The sequence below is a fragment of the Magnolia sinica genome, chromosome 12, assembly GCF_029962835.1.
Source record: "Magnolia sinica isolate HGM2019 chromosome 12, MsV1, whole genome shotgun sequence".
Classification (NCBI taxonomy): Eukaryota; Viridiplantae; Streptophyta; class Magnoliopsida; order Magnoliales; family Magnoliaceae; genus Magnolia; species Magnolia sinica.
The window spans coordinates 31,032,043-31,055,128 of record NC_080584.1 but is presented as its reverse complement, the minus strand read 5'-3'; the positions used below and the strand labels follow the sequence as shown (position 1 = coordinate 31,055,128).

The 23,086-nt window shown below is 37.9% G+C and overlaps 1 protein-coding gene across 1 annotated transcript; it reads right to left on the bottom strand.

The window, feature by feature from the left end:
* Nucleotides 1–832: 832 nt before the first annotated feature.
* Nucleotides 833–17,248, bottom strand: LOC131220433 (taxadiene 5-alpha hydroxylase). Its single transcript, XM_058215347.1, has 3 exons — nucleotides 16,279–17,248; nucleotides 3,487–3,674; nucleotides 833–1,346 (listed from the first exon to the last, which is right to left on the bottom strand). Exons 1-3 carry the CDS (start codon nucleotides 17,216–17,218, stop codon nucleotides 1,041–1,043), a joined length of 1,434 nt encoding a protein of 477 aa, XP_058071330.1. The 5' UTR covers nucleotides 17,219–17,248; the 3' UTR covers nucleotides 833–1,040.
* Between the last annotated feature and the right edge of the window lie 5,838 nt (nucleotides 17,249–23,086).

Below are 23,086 nucleotides of genomic sequence, written 5' to 3'. Positions count from 1 at the left end.
CGTTGTGATCATGAACTAAATGGACACTGACCATCCACTTGACGGCCTCAATTTATGTAATGCCACAAAGAATGAGCAAGATCCAAGTCAAAAATGTGCCACATGCCAAGGAAAGCTGGGGAAACTGATGACTATAATTGAAACCATTTGGGTGGACCATGTTGCCATTATATACCATCCAAACCCTTATAGTTCCCACTATCCTGATCGATCTGGGCCATTCATTCGGTAGTGCACAAGTTGAACATTACCTGCACCAAAAATATTATCAGCCTGTTGATCAAGCAAATAAAATTTGTATGAGAAAAAAATGGACAATTAAGAAAGAAGCCCAACTGTCCAAATCCAATGTGCATGTGCGGTTACTTGATGAGTGTATGACCCTTCAATCAAGTACATGTCATGTTCACCATGCGCGCTGCGAAATGAATGGCCTAGATCAATCACACACGTGCCATCCAACAGTGGTAGGGATAAACTCATATTGAGGTCAAACTAGTGGTATCAGTTGGGAAAAAAACAAAAACATAATGCTCCATCGAAAATGTTTCGTGTAGGTCTTCACTGTTGCCGCTCGTGTGGCACAAAAACGATATGAGAAACAGAACCGTTTTTATGTCGTCTGTCTTATATTAGGCGACCCTAGATGGATGGACGGAGTGGATTTCTCACATGTTTTACAGTGGGCCACACTTACAACTCCAGCACAAGTTCTTCCAGTGATATATATAAGATGGTATTGGAAATTTGGAATACACGGGAAATGCCGGGTTCATGGGCAGAACCTGACAACTACATTTAATTTAGTTTTTGCAATTCTATTTAACTTAATCTCACCTAATACCTCGCATCAAAGGGGCCCTAATCAGGCCCACGCGTTCATCAGGTGTGTCGAACATGTACAAAAATAATGGATAGTTGGGAGAACGGTGTGGATGGTCCACCCCAATTCCCCTACACAGTTCTGGATCAGAAATGGCCTACAATTAATGTCTATCATCTGACTCCAGTGGTCGATACAAGTACAGTTTCGTTGATGATCAACGGCTTAAATTGATCTTTGGAGAGATTTTGATGGGCATCCCGAGCGAAGGGAATGGGAGAGGATCAATGGTGATGGGCTCATGGGGAAAGATGAGGGACCAATCGTAGCGAGTGACCATGAAATGGATGAAGATGAGCATGTTCAGCTTAGCCAATTGGTAGCCAGCGCACAAACGGGGCCCACCTCCGAAAGGAATGAATACGTACGGCGGTATCTGCTCTTCAAATCTACTTGGATCGAAGCTCGATGGTTCAGGGAAGTACTGAGGGTCGTAGTGCGTGCCGTACGTTGTCCACAGAACCTGCGCAAACCAAACCAAAACGCAAATGGATTATATTTATAGACTAGTCTCCTCCAAATTCCATCTGTATTTGGATCAAAGGGAATTATCACATGCGTTTGGAATCATACGGTAATGCTGTGTGGGGCCCATCTGTGATGTGCATTTGGAGACGCGGATCAGGTGGTGTTGCCCACACCACCCTCAGCTGTGGTAGTGTGGTGTTGGGCCCCATAGGGTCCCACTTTGATGTAAGAATTTTATATCTATACCATCCATTGGTTTTTCCAGCTCATTTTAGGGCATTAACCCAAAAAGGGCATTAACCCAAAAACGAAATAGACCGGAAGCTCAAGTGGGCCACACCATAGGAAACAATGGTGATTGAATGCCTTCCATTAAAAAGTTCTTAGGGGTCAAGCCTATATTTGTGTCTTCCCTTCATTTGGGTCTGTGTGACTTTATCAATGGGTTGGATGGCAAGTAAACATTACGGTCGGCCTGAGGAAGGTTTCAATGGTGGGTGTCATTGTCCTTACCCTTTCCCGTGGTGCTGTCAACTTGGGCTTTGGATCTGCTTCATTTTTGGATTGACACCATAAAATTAATGAACTGGAAAACAGATAGACGGCATGGATATAAAACACATACATCTTGATGGGCCCTACTGCACCCAACACATGACCACACAACCTCATATTTTGCGTATTTGAATACTAGTTCAAATCTTGAAGTTTGTATATGTGAATTGAACAAAAACTACCCAACAAGGGGGGAGGGATGGAGCTAAAATGAGAGCTATATATCAAATTCCCAAAAATGAAGAAACCTTATGACTTCACCCACTAAGCCACCAAGAAAATGTATGCCGGGTCAATGATGTGAGACTCAGGGACTGGTCCTGAGTCGACTCACAACTTGGCCGAGTGGGGAGGATCATTAGAGTCCTACCAAATCATCACATATCTTCAATGCTGAGTCATGTTCCCAGACAAGACTGGAACTGATTCGGTCAAGTCCGAATTGACTCGGGTTAGTCACATGTTGTGACTTGTATGAGCTCAACATGGGCTGATTTAGGCAATGTTACTTAACCAACATGGACATGCAGATGATGTGCAAGGCCACAGGTTTTGAAAAGGTAGGATGTGATCACCTTCATTTGCCTATGCCCTTCCACGAGCCATTCCTTGCAGGTGGAAGCTCCATTCCCCATTCATTAATTAGTAGATTCAAAACTCAAGTGGATTATGTGATTGGAAATAGTGAGGATAGAAACGACAACTGCTAAAATGTTCCCAGGGCCCACCCATCGTGTTTTCATGGGAAACGGATTGGCTACTCCCCCTGCTACTAGCCAATGGCTGGTGGTCGGTGCTCTATGGGCCCCACCATGATGTATGTGTTTCATCCATGCTGTCCATCTATTTTTTATAGATCATTTCAGTCTATAATACCAAAAATGAGTTATATCCAAATATCAAGTGGACCACATTACAGGAAAAAGTTTTGAATGAGTGTCGACCATTAAAAACTGTTTGGGGCCCATAAAAGTTTTGGATCAATCTGATCTTTGTTTTTTTTCCCTTCTTCTAGATCTGTATGACCTAATCAACAGATTGGATGTCAAATAAACAGTACGATGGGCCTTAGGAGGATTTTAATGGTGGATATCCAATCACTGTTGTTTTCCTGTGGTGTGGTCCATCTGAGATTTATATCCCTCTCATTTATCATATAGAGCCCTAAAATGATCTGTAAAAATGGATGAACGGCATGGATGAAACACATACATCATGGTGGGGGCCACAGAGCACCGACCACCAGCCACGGGCTAGTGGCAGGGGAGTAGCCAATCCGTTTCCGTTTTTATGCCTATCCAAACTGATCATATGGTTATTTCAACTGCAATTAATGAACTGAAAACACAAATATTAGTATGATGGAGTGCTTCTTTGGGTGCACCAAGGTTTCAATGGTGGTTGTTGATCAACCCCACAGTTTTATTGTGTCATGCCCCACATGAGTTTTGGATCTGAATATTTGTTTTATGTCCTAACATGAGCTGGGAGGAGTGGTTGTCATAACAACATCGAGCTTTCTGTGTGTACGTGTGGGGCTATGGGAGGAGGACAGTTAATCAAGGGTTAATGAAATGTACCTTCCATCCTTTGGGAATGGTGAACCCTTGATATTCAATGTCGACTATAGCTTTCCTGAAAGAGCCAAAGATGGGAGGGAAAAGCCGCATGCTCTCACGAGCAACTTGCCAAGTATACTTCATCTTCTGTATGTCTTCCCATGTAAGACTTTCCCCACCTCTTTTGCTCTTCATTATTTCGGTATGCTCTGCAATGAGAAAAAAAGTGGAAAGAAAGAGAGAAGAAGAATCATGAATTTATTCCCAACTCTTTGCAGGGTTTTCTTCACAAACGTTGCAGCGCTTGTTAAGCTTACCAAGCTCGTGTGAGTCCACTCATGTGCATGTGAAATCTCAACCATGCATTTGGTATCCCACTTTTATGTTTACCAGGTGGAACCCACCACAAAAGATACATATAGTCACATGTAAAACCAGCCCACATGAGTTTTTGAAGGCTAGTCTGCATGGGAAGTTATTTTACGTAAGCTATTAATAACTCTAAATATTTTATATTGGTTTCTACTTATTCAGTGGGTAAGCAAGTAGGAATGTATGTTTGGTTATGACCTTAGTGCAAGTACTTATTCTTTAATTTTATTGGGTCCAACCTTTGATGATCGTTCATTATGTTGGGCCTACCTTAGCCCTGTTTTCAATCGTATGAGAGGCTTGCCTTCAATGTGGACTATCCACCTTGCAAGGCCCACCTTCGATGTAAAGTGAATTTTGGCTGATGGCTATAAGTAGCTTCGAGGTGTTAATTAAATTACTTTTGAAAGAGTACTTAGCAAACCTAAATTAAAAAAACAATTTTTTATTATTGCAAAATAATAAAAATAATTACTTATGAGGTTGTATCCAAATAGGCCCTTAATGGCCTGGTTTTATGTATGTCCCTTTATCCGGTAGTTCGCATTTGATGAATGCTAGGATGATGTATACAAAACATGGTGGGCACCATATTCATGAAAGTGTCTATGGTGAATAATAGCGGTACTCACCTGTCCAATGTCCTCCATCATCCCATTTGGCATGCTTACTGAGTTTGAATCAAGCTGGATTTTTGAGTCTAGGCTTACCATTGTTGGGCACACCAAATTCACGGCTTGGATTCCACGTGCACTCAACAGTGAGCCCCACGTAACTTGAGCTTATGTTAGCTTAACTTGCCTTCAGACGAATGTGTGGGAAACCCCTTTATGTGAAGAGGGCTGTTAAGTCCAAGAATATCCTTGGGCTTGCTTCGTAGCTTGGAAAATAAATGTAGAGAATGATATGTTCTCTAGAACTTATTATTTTAAAAGAAAGCACTTGGAGAGAAGGACAAAATGAAAACAAAAAAGAAAAAAAAATAAAAGAAAAAAGAAAAAAGAAAAAAAGAAGAAGATGAGGGTTGGGGGGAGCCGGTTAGGCGTGCTGGCCCCACCCAACAACCTGATCATGGGGCAATATTAATTATATGTATATAGTATATCCACGCCGTACATTCATTTTGCCAGCTCATTTTTAGGGCATGAACCCAAAAATGAAGCAGATACAAATCTCAGGTGGACTACACTATAGAAAATAGTGGTGATTGAACGCCCACCATTAAAAACTTCTTAGGGCCCACCACAATCTTTATTTGCCATCCAACATGTTGATAAGGTCAAAAAGACCTGGATGAAGGAAAAGAAAAAAAACAAACGTCAATTTCATCCAAAACCCGTGGACTACAATAAGTTTTTAATGGTCAATCACGATTGTTTCCTGTAGTGTAATCCACTTGAGACTTAGATGTGCTTCATTGTTTGTCTCATGCCCTGAAATTATCTGAAAAAACATATGGATGGGATGGATATACAACAGATACACCAAGGTGGACCCATGTTCAGGGCCACTCCTAATCCGCTCCTTAGGGTTGGGAAATTCTCTCTATTAGAATACATTTTTGGAAAAAAGCATTCCACAAAACCCGAACTTCCAATCAGGGAAATGTCTGTCTTGTAAAATATTTTTCATCCAAATACCTTGGAAGCTCCCGAACAGTTTGGAAAAAAATAAAAAATAAATCCAAACTCGATTTTAATTCAGACTTCTATTCATGATGTACAAAGAGAGATTCAGTGGTACACATATATGGGCTAATGGGCTATTCATCGAGTTCAGGCCTTGAGGCACAATAATATGCTGGTTCACCGACCAAATTGGCCTAACTGTCATAGAAAGTAGGCAGCTAGTAAAAAAATAAAAATAAAAACAGGAACAAAGGCATATATTCAATGCACCCAATGGCCAACCAGATGAGTATACATCCTACATTCCTTTATCAGTGCATATGAACATGGTCCACACCTGATGAGCAGCCCATATCACGTGCATTAGGATGTTTGCTGGAATAATTTCTTAAATATGTGAAGTATTGCGGTGTGGGTTTTTCTTTTTTTTATTTTTATTTTTATTTTTATTTTTAATTTTTTAATTTTTTAATTTTTAAAATCTTTATGTTTTCTTTCCTAGCCCATGGTGTGGGTATTTTATTTATTTATTTATGTTAATAAGAAGCTTTCCATTGCAAGAAGGAACACACACAACAGGTTAATTTCCGGCAGGCCTGCTGACAAAATATTGAAGCAGGCCCACCTACCGTAAAACTAGGAAGAAAGCTGAAAAAAGAGTAAGGCTTAGTAAGTTATCCAGGCCCACTCTGTCTAGGAATAGCAGGCTGCGAATGGAGGGGAGATCTCCCAAGGAATGGAGCTGTGGGTTTTTGCCTGACATGGAATGTGGTTTTTTTTTTTTCTTTTCTTCAACCGCGAAATGTAGAAACCTTTTTGTATTCTTTAGGTTGTGTGCCTTATTTTGGAGGAAATAAAGAGTTGTACTTACTTTAATAATAATAATAATAATAATTAATACTAATTTGAAGTGCCTTTAGCTTTTTAAATTTTGGTTGGATAATTGAATGGTGATGGTTTCTTTGAACAAATCTTTATTTGGGTTTAGCTCTATCATAACGTGAAAATGCTCTTATAAGAGTTGGTTCACCTGGATACTTTGAGAGAATTTTCATACACGATGTGGGCACAAAATCTAAACAGTTCACTAGTGAGTCCTCATGAAACTCCTAACACTTTCGGCCTGCTAAAAAATAAAAATAAAAATCCAATAGGCTATAGTAAAGTGAAAACTCACGGGCTCTTGATTTGTTTCTCACTTTACCATGCCTCATTAGATTTTTAAATGAGCTAAAAAACTAAGCGCTTTTCATGATGTGATTCATCTAGTGAACCTTACAGATTTCGTGCCCACGTCACATATAAGATGTTCTCATGAAAACCAATTCTAAGGAGAGCATTTCACATTGTAAAGTGAAAACGGTGTGTATATATACTTTCTACCATGCATTCAATGGACGGTCAAAACAGAAGCTGTTGTTTTCTTTACAGCCATTCATTTGCAAGCCTCAATAGGCCCACCTTGACCCGTGCATGGTGCGATGCACAGAATAAATAGCTTTAGTTGCCATGTTTGAGACTCATTTTCCAGCAACAAAAATTTGAATGCAGACAGTTGGACATGTGACATGTGTATAGTTTGGGTGGTTGGATATTATTCTCTTATGAAAGTCTTTCGCATTTTATTTTATTTTTTAAAAAAATTTCTTATAAAGTCGGTAGGGTGGTCGGTTAAGATCTTATAAAATATGTTTTCTCGTTGTCATGTTATATTTGTTGAGAGATTGAGGTTTGCTGTGCTCACACACGTGTACAGACTTGCTCAGGTACATACCATGCATGTCACGTGCTAATACGTCATATGTGTAAGATCTGAGCTTTTCATGAGGTGGAGCACATTGCTTAGATCATCAGGCCCAAAAATCAGCCCGTTCATTCCTCAGGTGGACCACCTTGCTTAAATCATGCGTTCCACTTGCTTTGTTAATATGACTCACTTTTTGAGTGGACCAGCTTAAATTTTGCTAGTGTGGCCCACATAATGGAAAGCTCAGATCTTGTACACATCATAGAAGATCATATGACGTGCTCTAGCGTATACATGACTAGGGTCTAGAGTCGCTTGAAAATACATGTTTCTGCCGAGTCACTCGCAAATCGTGGTACATTCTTTATCTGTAAATTTCTTTTAAAAATTTTCCTGGTTCTTTGCATACAATGCTGTCCAAAGTTATTTATGCATTGGGTTGAATCGGGTTGCATCAGGATTGTTTAATCCAAGTGTTTTTTTTTTGGGTGGGATGGGCAATCAAAAGTGGGCCACACATGATGGATGGTCTAGATCAACTATCAAATCTTCTGTATTGTAATCAATCATCCTATTGTAGTGAACTTTAAGAGTTACTCTCTGAAAAGTGGGCACACATGATACATGATCAGATCAATGGTTGGCTCTTTTTTAGCATAGTCAATGGAGATCTATTTTCTTATCCATTGATTGGATGCTTAGGATTATCATTATCATCATGTAAGGCTTGTCCCAGTTAAGTGGAGTCCGCCACGTGAATCATGTTTCACCGTTCTACTTTATCACAAGTAATAAGGCTTTTTCTTTATTACCTTCAGCTACATCCTTTTGGGCTTTTTTCTTGCCCATTTAATGCCTTCAATTTATGCTAACTCACTTCTAACCCGTATGGTCCTTGGTTTTTGTTGTACATGATTGGTTCTTGGTTTTTGTTACGCATGATCAAATCATCAAAGTCTACCTTCCCTCATCTTATTGCCTTGCCACTACTCATAAGCGTTGGGGTTGTGTCTAAGAAAACCAATGTTATGTTACCTTCAACTTAGATTGTATGCATGATGCATTAGTTTATCATTGGCCTATTTAATGTGTGGAACATGTTTATTGGGTTTAAGAGGGATTTATATACTTGTCCTTGGATACTTAAGATTAGACATAATGGTAGGTGACCAAGGGAGAGTAGCGATCAATAGATCTTAGTGCCATAGGCATGATCACTATATATACTCTAGAACAAAGATATAATATTCTTTAAATGATTATTTCGTGTTAGGATGGCCAATCTTCACCATTGGGCATGACATTAAGTTAGCATGCATTAGCTCTATGCCATATAAGTGTGTGAGTATACTATATATTCAGTACCTTGGTGGAACTTTTGGTCACCTACATTGGCAAGTCGATGGTAATTATCTAAAAAAAAAAAAAACCATCATGCCTAGACCAGGGGGACTTATAGATACACTAGATCTGTTAAACCTTAAACTTTAGGATGTATGCATGGAGATGTCTTGATTAAATGTGCTTTGGCCTACTTTATGAGGCTACTGCATAGCTAATAAAAGTTGGTGTGACTATGTTTATTTATTAGGATCATCAAAATTCATACGATTCAATAAAGGGATCCACTTGGTATATTTGCAGCATGATTAGTGAGCTGATCTTATGGTTTGAATCACCCATCAAGTGTTTTAAAGGTTGGCTAATGTTTTCAATTGGTTAACTATGAGTTTCTTGCCATTAGATTTCAATTTTAACCTTGATTCATTTAAAACCACACTTTATAAACAACCAATGGCTAAGATTTATTGATCTGGTTCTTGGACCAACATGGAAATTATCCAAGGATGGTGACTATGGTAAGTGAAGATATCAGGATGGTTAGGGTGCATGGTATAGGTAAGTGAATGGACTTCCTTCTCAGTAAGGTAAACCAAAATCTATAGGGTAGTATACCTCCTAAAACTTTAACTTTCTTCCCATATATAGATCCTATTTCAGAGAGAGAGAGAGAGAGAGAGAGAGAGAGGTGCAACCATCCTCTTAGTCTTACACACGTGCAAGATGTGTGGGGTATACCCTGTGGATGGCTCAGTTCAACCCTTGGCTGCATTAAAGGTTTGACGTGGGTTCTCCGCCTTTCTTATATTTGAGATAGATTGGAAAGAGACTTCCTACTTTGGAAGATTGAAATGTAAAAAGTTAAGTCATTCTATTTTAGGTACAAGATTATTGTTTACACCTAATTTTAGTAATTTGATGTAGTCTAATAAGAAGTTGCCACGTGTTGACACTAAGGAGTTAGTACTGGAGACAATCATAGTTACGCCTAAGAATATTTTCAATTGATCTTCCTTCGATATTACACATTTTGTTATTAATGCGCAGGTGCAAACCATATATATGCCTTTAGGATAATAAAAAGACAAATGCCACGTGGCCACAATTAAACGTGCCAATTAATGAGACAACACACTCAACATGTATATAAAAGACCCATAGAAAAAATGTATCATATCATACATCTGACTATGATACACTCGGTGAGGCAGTCTCTCATAATCCTTTCAAAATAGGAGATCTTCCCGAAGACATTCGTAGAGTTTGTATCGTTCGAGAAGGTTCCGAATATTCAAAGATTGGACTAATATCTATGCAAATCTGGCTATGGATTAGTCCCAAATTGAGAGAGAGAGAGAGAGAGAGAGAGAGAGAGAGAGAGAGATTGAATCCCAATTTCATACATCAATCAGAATTAAAAGAATGGGAGCTTGATGACCCGATCTTATGGCCATGGTTCAATTGGGATCAAAAGAATGAGAGAACTAGATTTGATCTTGCCCAATAACAGATTAGTATCTGGTGTTAAATCCTTCCAGCACTCCAAACTATCGAGGTGTATGTTAAATGTAAGAGGTGGTTTAATGTGGACTGTCTAACACCTTAATTGGAAGTATAGGAGGTGAGCCACCAGATGAGTGACCATGATTGATTTGAGGTCTAGGATCAGTGATCTCTTAATCAATCCAATTATTGGGCCACAACATGTCCCATCAAAGGTATCAGCTACGAGAAGAAGATTCGAGAAACTAATAGTTTCGAATCTATTTTTCTTATTAGAAAAGCATTCCAGATACGTGAAGGATCCATGATCAATAAGGAAACCTGACTCAACATGTTATAAAAGGAGCAATCGAAGAAGAGTTTAGAGCCTTATACTAAACATCCATTTACTTTTTAAATTTATCTTTCATAGCATAGCCTAGTTCTAGCATAGATTACTACTGCATAGCGGCTTCTATTACAATATCATAGGAATAGATTAAATATATGCAACCTTAAGTTGTTAGATCATGATGAATTGAGTTTTGATTTAGCTGATCAATACCAATATGGTCACATCTTACTGACCAATCGCCTCGATCATCTGTTCCAATAGACAAATCACGTATTTATCTTTTATTTATTTTATTTTATTGGTTGTTCGACACCTAGTCAATTGTAATGGATCATACATTTAAATACTAATAAAATTGACATTGTTTAGCCTTCTTTTGTTTATACATTCATTGTTGTTCCTTTGAAAAATATCAAGCTATACTAGTGAAATAACAAGTCCTTAAGTCCATTGACTCAAGGCAAAAAGAATCCATTTGGAAAGGCTAACCCCAACCCATTTACAAATCGCCTAATTGTTGATCATAACTAGTGGTTGAGAGGATAGCTGGATCATTGTGTCCAGTTTCTAATCAGTCTGACTCAACACAGGGGACGCTAGTGGTTCAATCAAATATCGAGTCGAGTAGACTCTAACATGCATGCGCATCATATACGCACCCAAAATTTGAATATAGGCCCTCGTTTGCATGTGTGGCCTCATGTTTGATTAAATTCACACAACAATTTTATTTGTGTGTTTTTACATTTTAAAAATATGAAATTATAGAAAGGGAATCGATTAAGGTTAATTTAAAATATGGACTTTGTAAAACTCTCTATTTTTTTAAAATTTTTTTTTTCTTTTGCGTTTCATAAAAACCAATAATAAGTTCCCTCGAATGCATTCATTACTAATTCTATCCCTACTCATATTGTCACTCATCCATCTTAACATCCTTATTTTAGCTACACTTATCTTATAAACATGTCATTACTTAGTTATCTAATATTTTGCCCCATAAAGCATGGCGAGTCTTATAACTATCCTATAAAAATTTTCTTTTCAAATTGAGTGGTACATGATGATTGTAATGATCCGAATTTTTCAAGCTATATGATAATCGAACTAACCAAAGTAATAATTTGATTTTGCAGTTATTAACGAAACTAAGCACTTAGCTTAATTGGCAAGGTACCCTTGGTGGAAGGAGATATTAGTGGATTAATTCCTAACACTATAATGACTATATTTTTGCCGAATTTCATAAAACCCTAGTGGAATCTTTTAAATCCAAGGCTCTTTTTTTATACAAAGGGAAGAATCGCAAGAAATTCCTACAAAAACCCAAAATGCTAGAGAGCAACCAAGAGAGAGAGAGAGAGAGAGAGAGAGAGAGAGGCCCTGTGAAAGAGAAACGTCTGCTGGTAAGTTTCCATCAATTTTTTCTTGTTCTTTTATGAAATTTTTTTTATCTAAAAGCCCAAATCTAAACAATGAACAAAGTGAATTTATCCTACAATCATTATCTCGATCTGTGGGAAAGTTTCGATGAAAGAATTTGGTTTTGAGTGAGATTTCGTATTATGGGAGATTGACTTTGAGAAATTCAGTCATGTCAATTTAGGAAAATCCGAATCAAAGAACCTTTATGCTGAATTGTGCCACGACCTAGAATCCTAGGGTGATCCAGTGGAAGGATTTGCCACATCGATCTACGAATACTATATATGATGTTAGAGTATGCTGAAAAACAGTTTTAACCAACGGTTATAGATCCTAGATAATTCAGATTAGAGCAATCCTTTGGTTATTCCGAATTTGATGAGGAGAAAACCATTAGAAGGTTTGGACCTAATTCAGGAAGCGATTGAATTCACAAAAGCTAAGAGTTAGAGAAGAAACCCTAAAATTTTCAAAAAATTAGATTTTGTAACAGAACTTAGCCTACTTCAGTTGATCGATCGAATGTATCGATTTTTTTCCAACAAACTAAGTCGAAAAATCATATCGTAGTTTGATTAATCAAAGTCCAGGTTCGATTGATTGAGGGTCTCTTCGAGCAATATCGATCGATCTAGGGTACCAATCGAAAATGAGCAAAATTGTCTATTAAGTAAATTGAATTAAATCTGACCTATTTCGATCGATCGATGGGTAGGTTTGACCGATTAAAGGTGACCAAATTTGTCTAGAAACTCGAGGTGTTAAAATATAAACTTCATCGATCCATAGCCGATTGATAAGAATATCGATCAAGGGACATCGAGCTGGCTCGGTCGATCAATAACATTGATCAACAATCCCCTTTTGGTTTTTGAATTTAATTTGAAGGAGTAATGGTGGGTCATCTTGGGTTGATCAAAGGGGGACCCTACTTGATGGAATAACTTAATTGAATTCATGAATTGTTAAATTATCTTAATATGGATTTAGATTCTAGATTCCAAAGCGCTTGGCTACTCAATGGATTTGACTATAATACGAATAGGTGAGTGAATCTCAACGTGTCTCATACCTGTACGGTTAAAATAAATGATCTAATTGCTATGGCCATTGTGATTACTATGATTACCATGACTAATGTAATTGATTGTAGTGTTAATTGACTATGATTCCTGATCTTTGATTTATGTTTTGAATAATTATTAACATGAATTGTTTATGTGACATGCAAAGCATTAATGACATGAATTTATGATTTCCTTTCAGTGAGATGTATATGTTAGTCACCCATAAAAAATTATAAATATTGAGCATGCACTACATATATTCATAGAGTTTCTACACTTATTACTGGGTGCACGCTCTAAATGACCACATGCACATCTTATGCTTGGGTTCGTGGGGGATCTCCCTGGATGATTTTTCTGGTAGATTCGTTGCTCGATGCCCATGCTAATGGAAGCTTACTCGGAGCAAATGTGTCAATTTCCCATGCCCACCTATAGTGGATGTCTGACCAGTATAGATTGTCCATGCCTACCTACGGTGGATGTCTAATAGGTACAGATTTGAATTGTTGGAGGTCTAACCCAAGTAAGTGGGCGATCATCCCACTTGACCTGCATCTCATAACATCTCAACACCTATACTTATGCTTGCATATATACCATTTCATTTTGTTGTGATATGTATGAACAATGCTAGGTTCACTCGCTAGCCTAATCAGTTAACGTTGTGGATTGATAATCGTATATATAAAAACGAAATAGGAAAACTAAATCAAATACCGAAGATGAGGTTGGGTTAGCATATGAGACTCAGGATCAATGGCTATATTTGGTAGAAGATGCACTTATTGCTTTAGATGGATGACTAGTTAATGCTATTGAATGATAAGAGATAATCCTTTTTACTTATTGATATTACACTTGATATTACATTGCTTATAGTTATGATTTTATTACAAAAAATATTTGATATTCCAATTAAATAAAGTCCTAAATAGGTGGACATAGTTTAATTTCTTTAAATATAAATTTGTGGTTGGTGACATGATGGAATAAGTATAAGCGAAAGACATGTAATTTTGTGGATATGTGGATGTTAATGTGTGAAAACATAAAATGCATCAGAGTGCACCTCGTAATAATTGTTTGATGATGGGAATGATGTACACTTGGTGTACGAGTCATATACCATAACTCGGGTATGAGGGGTGCACACTTTGTATTCAATTTTTAGAACATGACAATGACCATTTAAAATTATAGAGGTAAATCTCCATTTCTTCCACCTATATTGAAGTCTATGGGCAAGATCCTTCTTAATCTCCCCACCCTCATGAACTATTGACTCAAGGTATTGAAAGCAGTCATTTTGAAATTTTTTAGTAATCTTAATTAATTTCTTATTTTCACTCATATTATTACTAAAATTGAACTCGATATACTTTATTTCAATTTGACTAAATTTAAATCCATTTAATTTTAAAACACCCATCATGAATTTAGTCTTCTTTTTTTTTTTTGCCATGCCCTTTCTTATTTTCTCAAACAACGTTATGTCATTTGCAAACAACATACACTATGGATTTCATCCCATTAAATATCTCATTAACTTGTGTCACAACCAATGAAAAAAGGTATATGCTTAATACCGACCCTATTACAAGCCTAGATTAGGATCATTAATTAAATTAATTTTCAAGAGGGATAAAAAATCAAAGTTAGGTCTCACATGATGGATGGTCGACCGTATCCCTTAATAGGTTTTTTTAATTTTTAATTTTAATTTTTTATTTTATAATTATTGTTGACCATACATATCCTCTCTCATTGTAGGATCATTCAATTAACAAGGATTAACAATAAAATATTGGTCCAAGTAATTGATGGTCAAGGTTAATGATGAAACATTTCCTAGTATATATACTAAATATGTTCCGTTCATTTCCATTGATGCAATAATTATAATTAGTGTCATTAAACGGTTTGCTTTTTAGGAGGGTGGGCAATAAAAGTGAGGCCCGGTCGATGGATGGTCAAGATCAGTAATAAAACATTTTCTAGAATTGTAAATATAAACTATCAGATTTCATAGCAATAGTTGATACCATTGAGTGTGGCTAGCTAGAATCATCTACTTGAAATGACTTAACAGTGATGTTGATAGACAACTAAAGGCAAGACCCACATGATGGATGGCTTAGATAAGCGATTGAACCTTTTGTAAAATAATATGTCTTTCTTAGGATATACACTAACACTAGTTGCAAAAATCAATTGGTTGGACAATTCAAACCATATGATCAAAAATCAAAGAAATGGACGGTCACATTTGCTAGAAACCGTCTGATCATTGAAGTGGGTTGCACATCATGTTGGTCTAACATCTATTGCCTTGACTTTGCCTTTGGAGAAATGTGAACGATATTTTGTTTATTAAGCATCTCAAACATGCACCATGATTAAAAATTAATAAAATTGTAATTTAAGGTAGATTGACCAAGCTATCAATAAAATATTTAAAAAGAAAAAATTAAAGCTTGTTAAAAATACACAATCTGTTAGTTTTTAATTACATAAGATTGTAATTAGAAATTTCTGAATGCCAAATCTTGACTTGTTTTTCTTTTTGCTTTTCCTTATTATCCCCCTTTTTGGTTTTCAGTTGAGACCATCTTAAAACTGGGAGAGAATTAGGTGTCGCTCGAGTAACCTTTACCATGTGGGACCCATCTTGATGAATTTTTTGTATATCCACACCGTACATCCGTTTTTTTAGATAAATTTAGAATGTTACTTCAAACATTAAGCAGATGAAATTTTCTGGTGGACCACACCACTAGAAAAGGTGGTGAATGACCATTAAAAACTTATTGTAGGTCACAAAAGTTTGGAGCAATCTGATCTTTGTATTTTCCCTTCCCCAGGCCTGTTTGGCCTTATAAACGTGTTGGATGGGAAATGAACATTACGGATCTTCTTACGGTGGGCCTTGAAATGTTTTTAATGGTGGATGTTCAATCAACACTGTTTCCTGTGGTGTGGTCCACCTGAGATTTGTATCTGCTTAATTTTTGTAATAAAATCCTAAAATGGGCTGGAAAAACTGATGGACGGCGTGGATATACAGAAAATCATCAAGGTGGGCCCCATGGTAAGGGTAACACCCGCTAAGCCCTAATCCGTTCTCCTTAAAACTAAGCTTTTCCTCCATTTTTTTGCCGTTTGTATTTCTTCGAGAGAATTTTAATTATATATATATTTTTTAACTGAAAGAGTTAATTATGAAAATTCTATTTTTTTACATTTTTCATGTGGTATGCGATTTAATTTATTTTTATTTAAAAAAAAAAAAAAACTCATATAAGGATTTTATTTTTCATGTGGCATGGCATTTTGCTAACTATACTCATTACCGACGTTAATGGATAACTGGAGGGAAGGAAGGGTGTCCCGCACCTTGTAGAAGGCGATCATAGCAGTCCGGGTGGTGGGCCAGCATCCTACACATCATAGCCAATGCAAGAGCAGTCGTATCATGAGCTGCGAAGATCAAAAGCACCACATTGTCCACAACCTCTTCCTCACTTATCTCTCCTTCTATCAACCCCACCACCAAACGTGATAAAAGCATCCCTTCCTCTCCTCCTCTTCCCTCTCTCTCCATCTCTTCCCTTATTTTCCTCACTATAGAAACCAACTCTCTTCCTATTTCTGATCTCGTCCTCTTCGCTCTCCAAAGACGACTTCCCGGGAAATCTATCGGCAGTGCAAACGCTCCACATAGAACTCTCTCAAACATCTCCATTAACCTCGGCTCTGCATCAATCCCCAACAGGCACTCACACACGACCGAGAACGTGAGCTGCTTTGCAGAATGGAAGAGGTGCACCATGTCATGGCCTTTCCAATACGAATCGAGGTGGGCTACAACGGATCGACAGACCTTCGGCACCAGTGCCTCTAGAGCAGCCCCACCATTGAGGCTTGTGGCGAAAACCCCACGAAGCCATCGATGCAAGTGGCCACCCTTCCCCATGATAGAGTCCTGGCCCATTAGTTGAACGGACGTGGTGGGCCACGAGCTCACAACTAGCTTGAATTCATTGGAGAGGAAGAAGCGGTTAGCAGCAGCGCCGCTCACGATCACTGTCGGCTCGCCCATCAGCCTCGTTTTGAAGATAGTTCCGTGTTGGGTCATCCGAGGCTGTAGGAACTCCTCATGGAGTCTGTTGTTGAGCTGGGCTCGGTAGAACTGCATGGTTTCGCCGATCCAAGGGAGACCCATGTCTCCCGGAGGAAGCTTGTTTTTCTTCTTTTTCTTGTTTTGGTTTACAAGAAAGAAGATAGGAATTGATATGGCTAAGAAAGAGAGAAGCAATGAGAGAAGGGTCACCATTTTCAGGGTTTAAAGAGTTGGTTGTTTGGGAGAAAGTGGTGTGTTTGGAGTATTGTTTGTTTGTTTTCATGAATGAATGGGCAAGGAATGTGAATAATCTGAGGAATTATATAATCCATCCTCCAAAGTATACATGGGTTTTTTAGTGGGCCAAACAATAGACTCGGATCCGTACTTTGCCTAAGTGGCGAAGTTCTGTGGGTCCCACCATGATGTATGTGTTATATCCACACCGGCCATCCATTTTATTGGATAATTTTAGAGTATGATCCCAAAAATAATGCAGATCTAAAGCTCAAGTAGACCACACTGTAGAAAGCAGTAGGGACAGTGACAGCCACCGTTCAAACCTTCCTAGGGCCGATCATGATGTTTATTTGCAATCCAACCTGTTGATAAGGTCACAAAGACATTCGATAAAGTGAAAACACAAATATCAGCTTGATTCAGAACTTCTGTAGCCCCTGTGAAGTTTTAATGGTAAGCATTCAATCCTCATTGTTTCTTATGGTGTGGTCCACTTGAACTTTGGATCTGCCTCATTTTTGGGTTCATGCCCTAAAATAATCTTGAAAAATTGATGGATGGTGTGAATATAACACATGTATCATGGTGGGGCGACAGAGCTTTAACACGTCACACAGTGTAGGGACCTCAGTACTGTGTTCTACACTCCGCAATCCGAGTCCCCAAACAATTGATTTGTTGAGCGGACCACGCCTGAATGTATAAGTCAAGGCGGATACAGCAAAGGCCCGAGATTGATGGCAAGGATTTTTCAAATCTGAGCAATTTTGGTTGGACATGTCCATTCTACAGAGGGGTACCCCTGGGTTCAACGTACCAATGATCTGGATCGGTGAGACATGGGCCAACTTACGCGAGTTGCGACCTGGGTGACAATGATCATTGAAATCCTCCCTCAAGGATAGATTCATGGCTGGATTGCCCTGATTTTTATTTTTTATTTTTTAGAATTTTTTCTTTTATAATGGTATGTTTACATTTCTCACTACATGATGAATGGCCCAAATCCTGACATGTGACCATCCAACGGTGAAAATGAGTAGCTGTGACATGTGGGCCTAAATTGTACTGAAACTCTTGTAGATACACGGCTCGAATTCAGTCCTCCCTGCTATGTTGAGTGTGCCAGGCATGCCAGTGCTGAAGGCGGCTTGAATTGAATTGAACTGCAAGCCTTTAACCCCATGCGCCCAAAATAGACCGGGAGACTGAAGTTTGTGCCATTCAGCCATTTAAAAGATTAGACAATTTGTGAAGGAAAATTTTTTATTTTCTAAATAAAATGACTTTCAATTAAGCACGTGATAGTAATTATAATTCAACAATAACGTAATTAAAAAAAAAAAAGACAAACTTAAAGCTAAAACTGTTTCATTAATATTTTACCGTAAAAATGCTTATAATCAACTTAAAAAGAGAAAACATGGCGGTCTATTCATTGGTTGACAGGAAACCGAGCTTCATAACGCAACAACAATGGCAACAACAACAATGGTGTCAAACGGTCATTTGTTTGTTATCTCATGAGAAATTGGGCTTCACGGAGAAACGATCATTTGGAGCGGGATGGTCTTTATTCATTACTCGATTGGAAATTAAGCTCCGTGGTGAGAAGATCGATCGAGGTGGATCTTCAATAGTTCCATCGGTCATCTCACCAATAAGCTTAATTCCCATCAAGCAACGAACAAACGATTATGTTGCTCTAAATGACCAGTTGAGAGACTAACCATCCCATTCCAAATGACCGGTCGAGAAACTAACCATCCCGTTCCAAATGACGGGTCGAAAGACTAAAAATGTAGCAAGAAAATTGGTGGAGTGACAATCTAATTGAAATCCTAGCGAGGACCAATTTAAAATTATTCCATTTTAAAATACAATTACCTACTTAAACTAATATATAAATTAACTTAAGCATGACAATTAACTCTAAGGCTTCCAAGCGATTAGAAGATCCAATCATATACACTATAAATGATGTGACAATTAAGCAACTAATCTATAACATGATAGTGTATATGTGTGTGTGGGATGTGCTAACGATCAACTCCTAGGATCCATCTAATTATGCATAAATATAATTAAACATTCACCACATGAGCATTATTAAATAAGTGCTCAAATGACAATTCCAAACATAGGCATGTAGAGTGATTCGGTTTTTCTACTCCACTCTTGACGGACGCACTCAACCCATGAGTGTACTAAATTTTATTATTAGAGGTTTTAAATTAGGTTCACCTCTAACCTGGACGACCTTACACAAGGATCCCAGCGTATACTCTCATCGAAGGCTCCTGTAAGAGATTTTAGTTGGTTTTCTATATGCTAACCAAGAACCTTTATCATAATCTAAGGAACTATATTTACTCTCGCTAGAGGCTCCTTCAAAGACTAACATGTATACACCCATGTCCAGTGGCTTACATAAGGACTTTGATTTAGGCCCTTGTCACGCCCTGAAAATCGATACCTGAGTACAGAGACTCCGATCCTGAGTTTTTGGGTGTGAACCTAGTAAAAATGCATGTGGGGGAGTTCCCACGTGCCCGCGCAGTCTAGTTAATGTTCGCTAATTAGAGTAGTTTTAAATCAGCAACATCAAAAGTTAAATAGAGATAACTAAGCCCAAAAATAGATGGTTAATATTTAAAATGTACAATTCTAAGAGTGGTGTTTGCCCAAATGATTATTATATAAGCCATAATATACATACCTAAAATGCTTAAAGTAAAATTTCAAGTTTTAGCCCAATCCTCCAAAATATAATAGCAATGGTGCAAGCCGATTTATGCCTACTCGACTGAGATCTCGATAGTAAATGTATTGATTGATAATATTACCTACTTGGTGTTTTAAAATACCATCCTAGGTGGGAGTGTTGAATGTCAAATATGGCATATTTCTCCCTATTTACATCTTGGTTTTATAAACATGATAATGCGTAATGGGTATATTTTATATATGTTTGTATCGCAAGGTGAATCTGAGAGCTTGGATTGAAAAGAATATTAAAAGCATAGATTTGATGCTCAAGAATCACTAAGGCAAGGGATGGATCTTAGGAGCCAAAATTGAAGATTTCAAGACCCCAAAATTCAAGAAAACCAAGTGGAGAAGGAAGAAAGTCAAAAGTACAAAGTACAGAAACTCATAGAATTTGAACTTTACTGTTTATGTCATCGACCGGCGGTCGATGACATCGAAGCCAGTCCTTGATGACATTAAAGGTAGTTCGATGACATTAAAGAATTACAGAAAATCAAGTTTTGTTGTTGGACAAATTGGATGCAGTTCTCGATGACATCGAAGCCCTGTTCGATTGCTTGAAGAAATCTTGATGACATCGAAGACAGCTCGATGACATCGAGATTTTTGTCGATTTTTGGAGCAACTCGCTGGAACACTTTGGACACATTCTCAATTAATCAAACACTCCTTGATGACATCGAAGGACTGTGAAATTGCGGTTTAGACCGCTGTAGTAGAAGTATGGAATAATTCAGGAGTCTAGGGGGGGTGTGAATAGGACTTTTCAATGATTATACTAATTTAATGCTTTACTGCCTAACTTAAACTCATTTTCAATTAAACTAAGCAAGACAATGTAATTTTAAAGGCTTCCAAGCCAATAGTGGGTCCAATCACATAGGCTACTAAAGTTATGCAAATAAAGCAACTAGCCTATAACATTGTGAACTTGTGTGTGGAATGTGCTACCTATCAATCTTAAGCATTCATCCAATCATGTATAAATAATCAAGCATTCAAACTTATATAAACATGATTAAATAAATGAGTAAATGACAATTCCAAACACCAACATGTATAGTGGTTTGGCTATGTGCTTACTCCACTCTCAGCAACCACACTATCTCTTAGAGTTTGTCGGATTTCACTATCAATGGTTTTAAATCAGATTCACCATAAACCTTTACAGCCCTACACAAAGGACTCTACAATTTATGCCCAATGCAAGAGCAAATGTCCCACACCAAGAACCCACCTTTAGGCCACACAGGCCAAGGTCCCACAATAGGCACCTACATTTAGGCCACATCAGCTAAGGTCCCATGTTAGGCACCTACATTTAGGCCACACAGGCCAAGGTGTCACACTAGGCACCTACGTTTATGCCACACAGGCCAAGGTCCCACACAATGCACCTAATCGAGTTTGTGGATAGCAAACTCTTAACCTCAATCCTTTACAAGGAAGGAGGCTAACCTTTGGACTCTTAACAATGACACTTGTCAGAATGAGTCCTCTTTTGTACCTTGTCTTGGGTTGCTTGATCTTCGCTCTCTCGTGCTTGAATCAGCTCCCTGACGCTCCTCCGATCACGATGCTGTGATTTTCCTATTATTTCAGCTTCACGATCAAGTACCTTGCATATGATGTTCCTATTAAGGTAACTAAGGTAATGGGAGTGTGTTGAATCTCCTATTAAAAGTTATGAATGGATTTCTTAAGAGATTCAATTGATGGATGCTCTAGAGTATCATGGAGACTAAGGATTTGCCAATGGGTTTGGTCTCTATACTCTAGAACATGCTAGAGATCATGTTCTTCATTAATAGGAGCTTTGAATGCTCATTGAAGTGAGGAATCACAATGAAAGAACATGAATCTTGTGTGGATAGAGTCTAGGATGAGTGAGATAAGCTTGGGATACACTAGGGACTCTAGAATGCCTTAATCCACTAATTTCATAAGTTTCTAGGAGCTACTTTTATAGAGAAAAGGTTCCAATGGATCTATAACGGCTACTTTTCGATTCTACCGAGTGAACCTTCAGTGGCATCGAAATATAGTCGGTGGTACCGAATTATCACTTAGTGGTACCGAATTAAGTTCTAAAGTTGCTTGATGAAAATTGTCACTTTCGGTGGCACCAAATATTATTCTTCGGTGGGAATTGGTGGGATCGAAAGTCCAGTCGGTGGAACTAAATTAACTTCAAAATGTTGCTAGACTATTTTGGTCACTTTCAGTGGTACCGAAGGTTCTTCAGTGGCACCTTCTCAAACCAAATGTGAGACGGTTTTTCCTGTTTAAGTTTTTGTCCTGCAATTCATTCAACAACTTTGAACTTTCTAAAGGCTAACTCTAGAATGATAGAAAATATAAACTTGGAATGACTTAAATAGATGATTTAAGTAGGTTTTCCTATTATGGGTCAAGGTCATCGATAAGTAAGATCAAGATCGTAGAAGCTTTTCTGTACTTTAAACTTGTAGCTTGAGCTTTTGCTCCAGTTGCGTCGTTGGTCTTCATTTGCCAAGGAGTCATCCGACTACTTGACACAACTAGTCATGTGATTAACAAACAAGTGTGTAAGGTGAGTGCACTAACAGATTGTTTGATGACATGAAGAGTTATGCAGTGTGAAAAGGCACGACTTTCGGATTCAAGTTACACTCGATGACATCGAAGGTGCTACGTAGAGTGAGTATATTTGAAGCAGTTTCCAAAGACGGTCGGGAAAAGGCTATATATATGGGTTCTTTGAGGAGTTCTAAACATGAATTAGGTTTTGAGAAGCAGAGCCAAAGGGTGGACAGTATAAGAAAATCCACTTTTACTGACGAAAATATTCGTCGCTAAATCAATCTTTTTCGTAGCTAAAAAATTTTACCAACAAATTTTTTCATCAGTAAAAGCCCAACGGAAAAGACTTTTATCAACATAAATTTGAATCGTTGGCAATGGTAAGACTTTTACCGACGAATTTTTTCGTTAGTAAAAATAAGTAAAAAACTATTACTGACGAATTTATTCGTAGGTAAAAATATTTACAAAACTTTTACCTACGAATTTTTTCATCGGTAAAAAATA

Coding starts and splice junctions, on each gene's coding strand:
- LOC131220433 (XM_058215347.1), bottom strand. CDS start 17,218: ATGGTGACCCTTCTCTCATTGCTTCTCTCTTTCTTAGCCATATCAATT. Junction 3,675..16,278: donor CTATGATCGCCTTCTACAAG/GTGCGGGACACC, acceptor TTCTCATTGCAG/AGCATACCGAAATAATGAAG. Junction 1,347..3,486: donor CCATTCCCAAAGGATGGAAG/GTACATTTCATT, acceptor TGGTTTGCGCAG/GTTCTGTGGACAACGTACGG.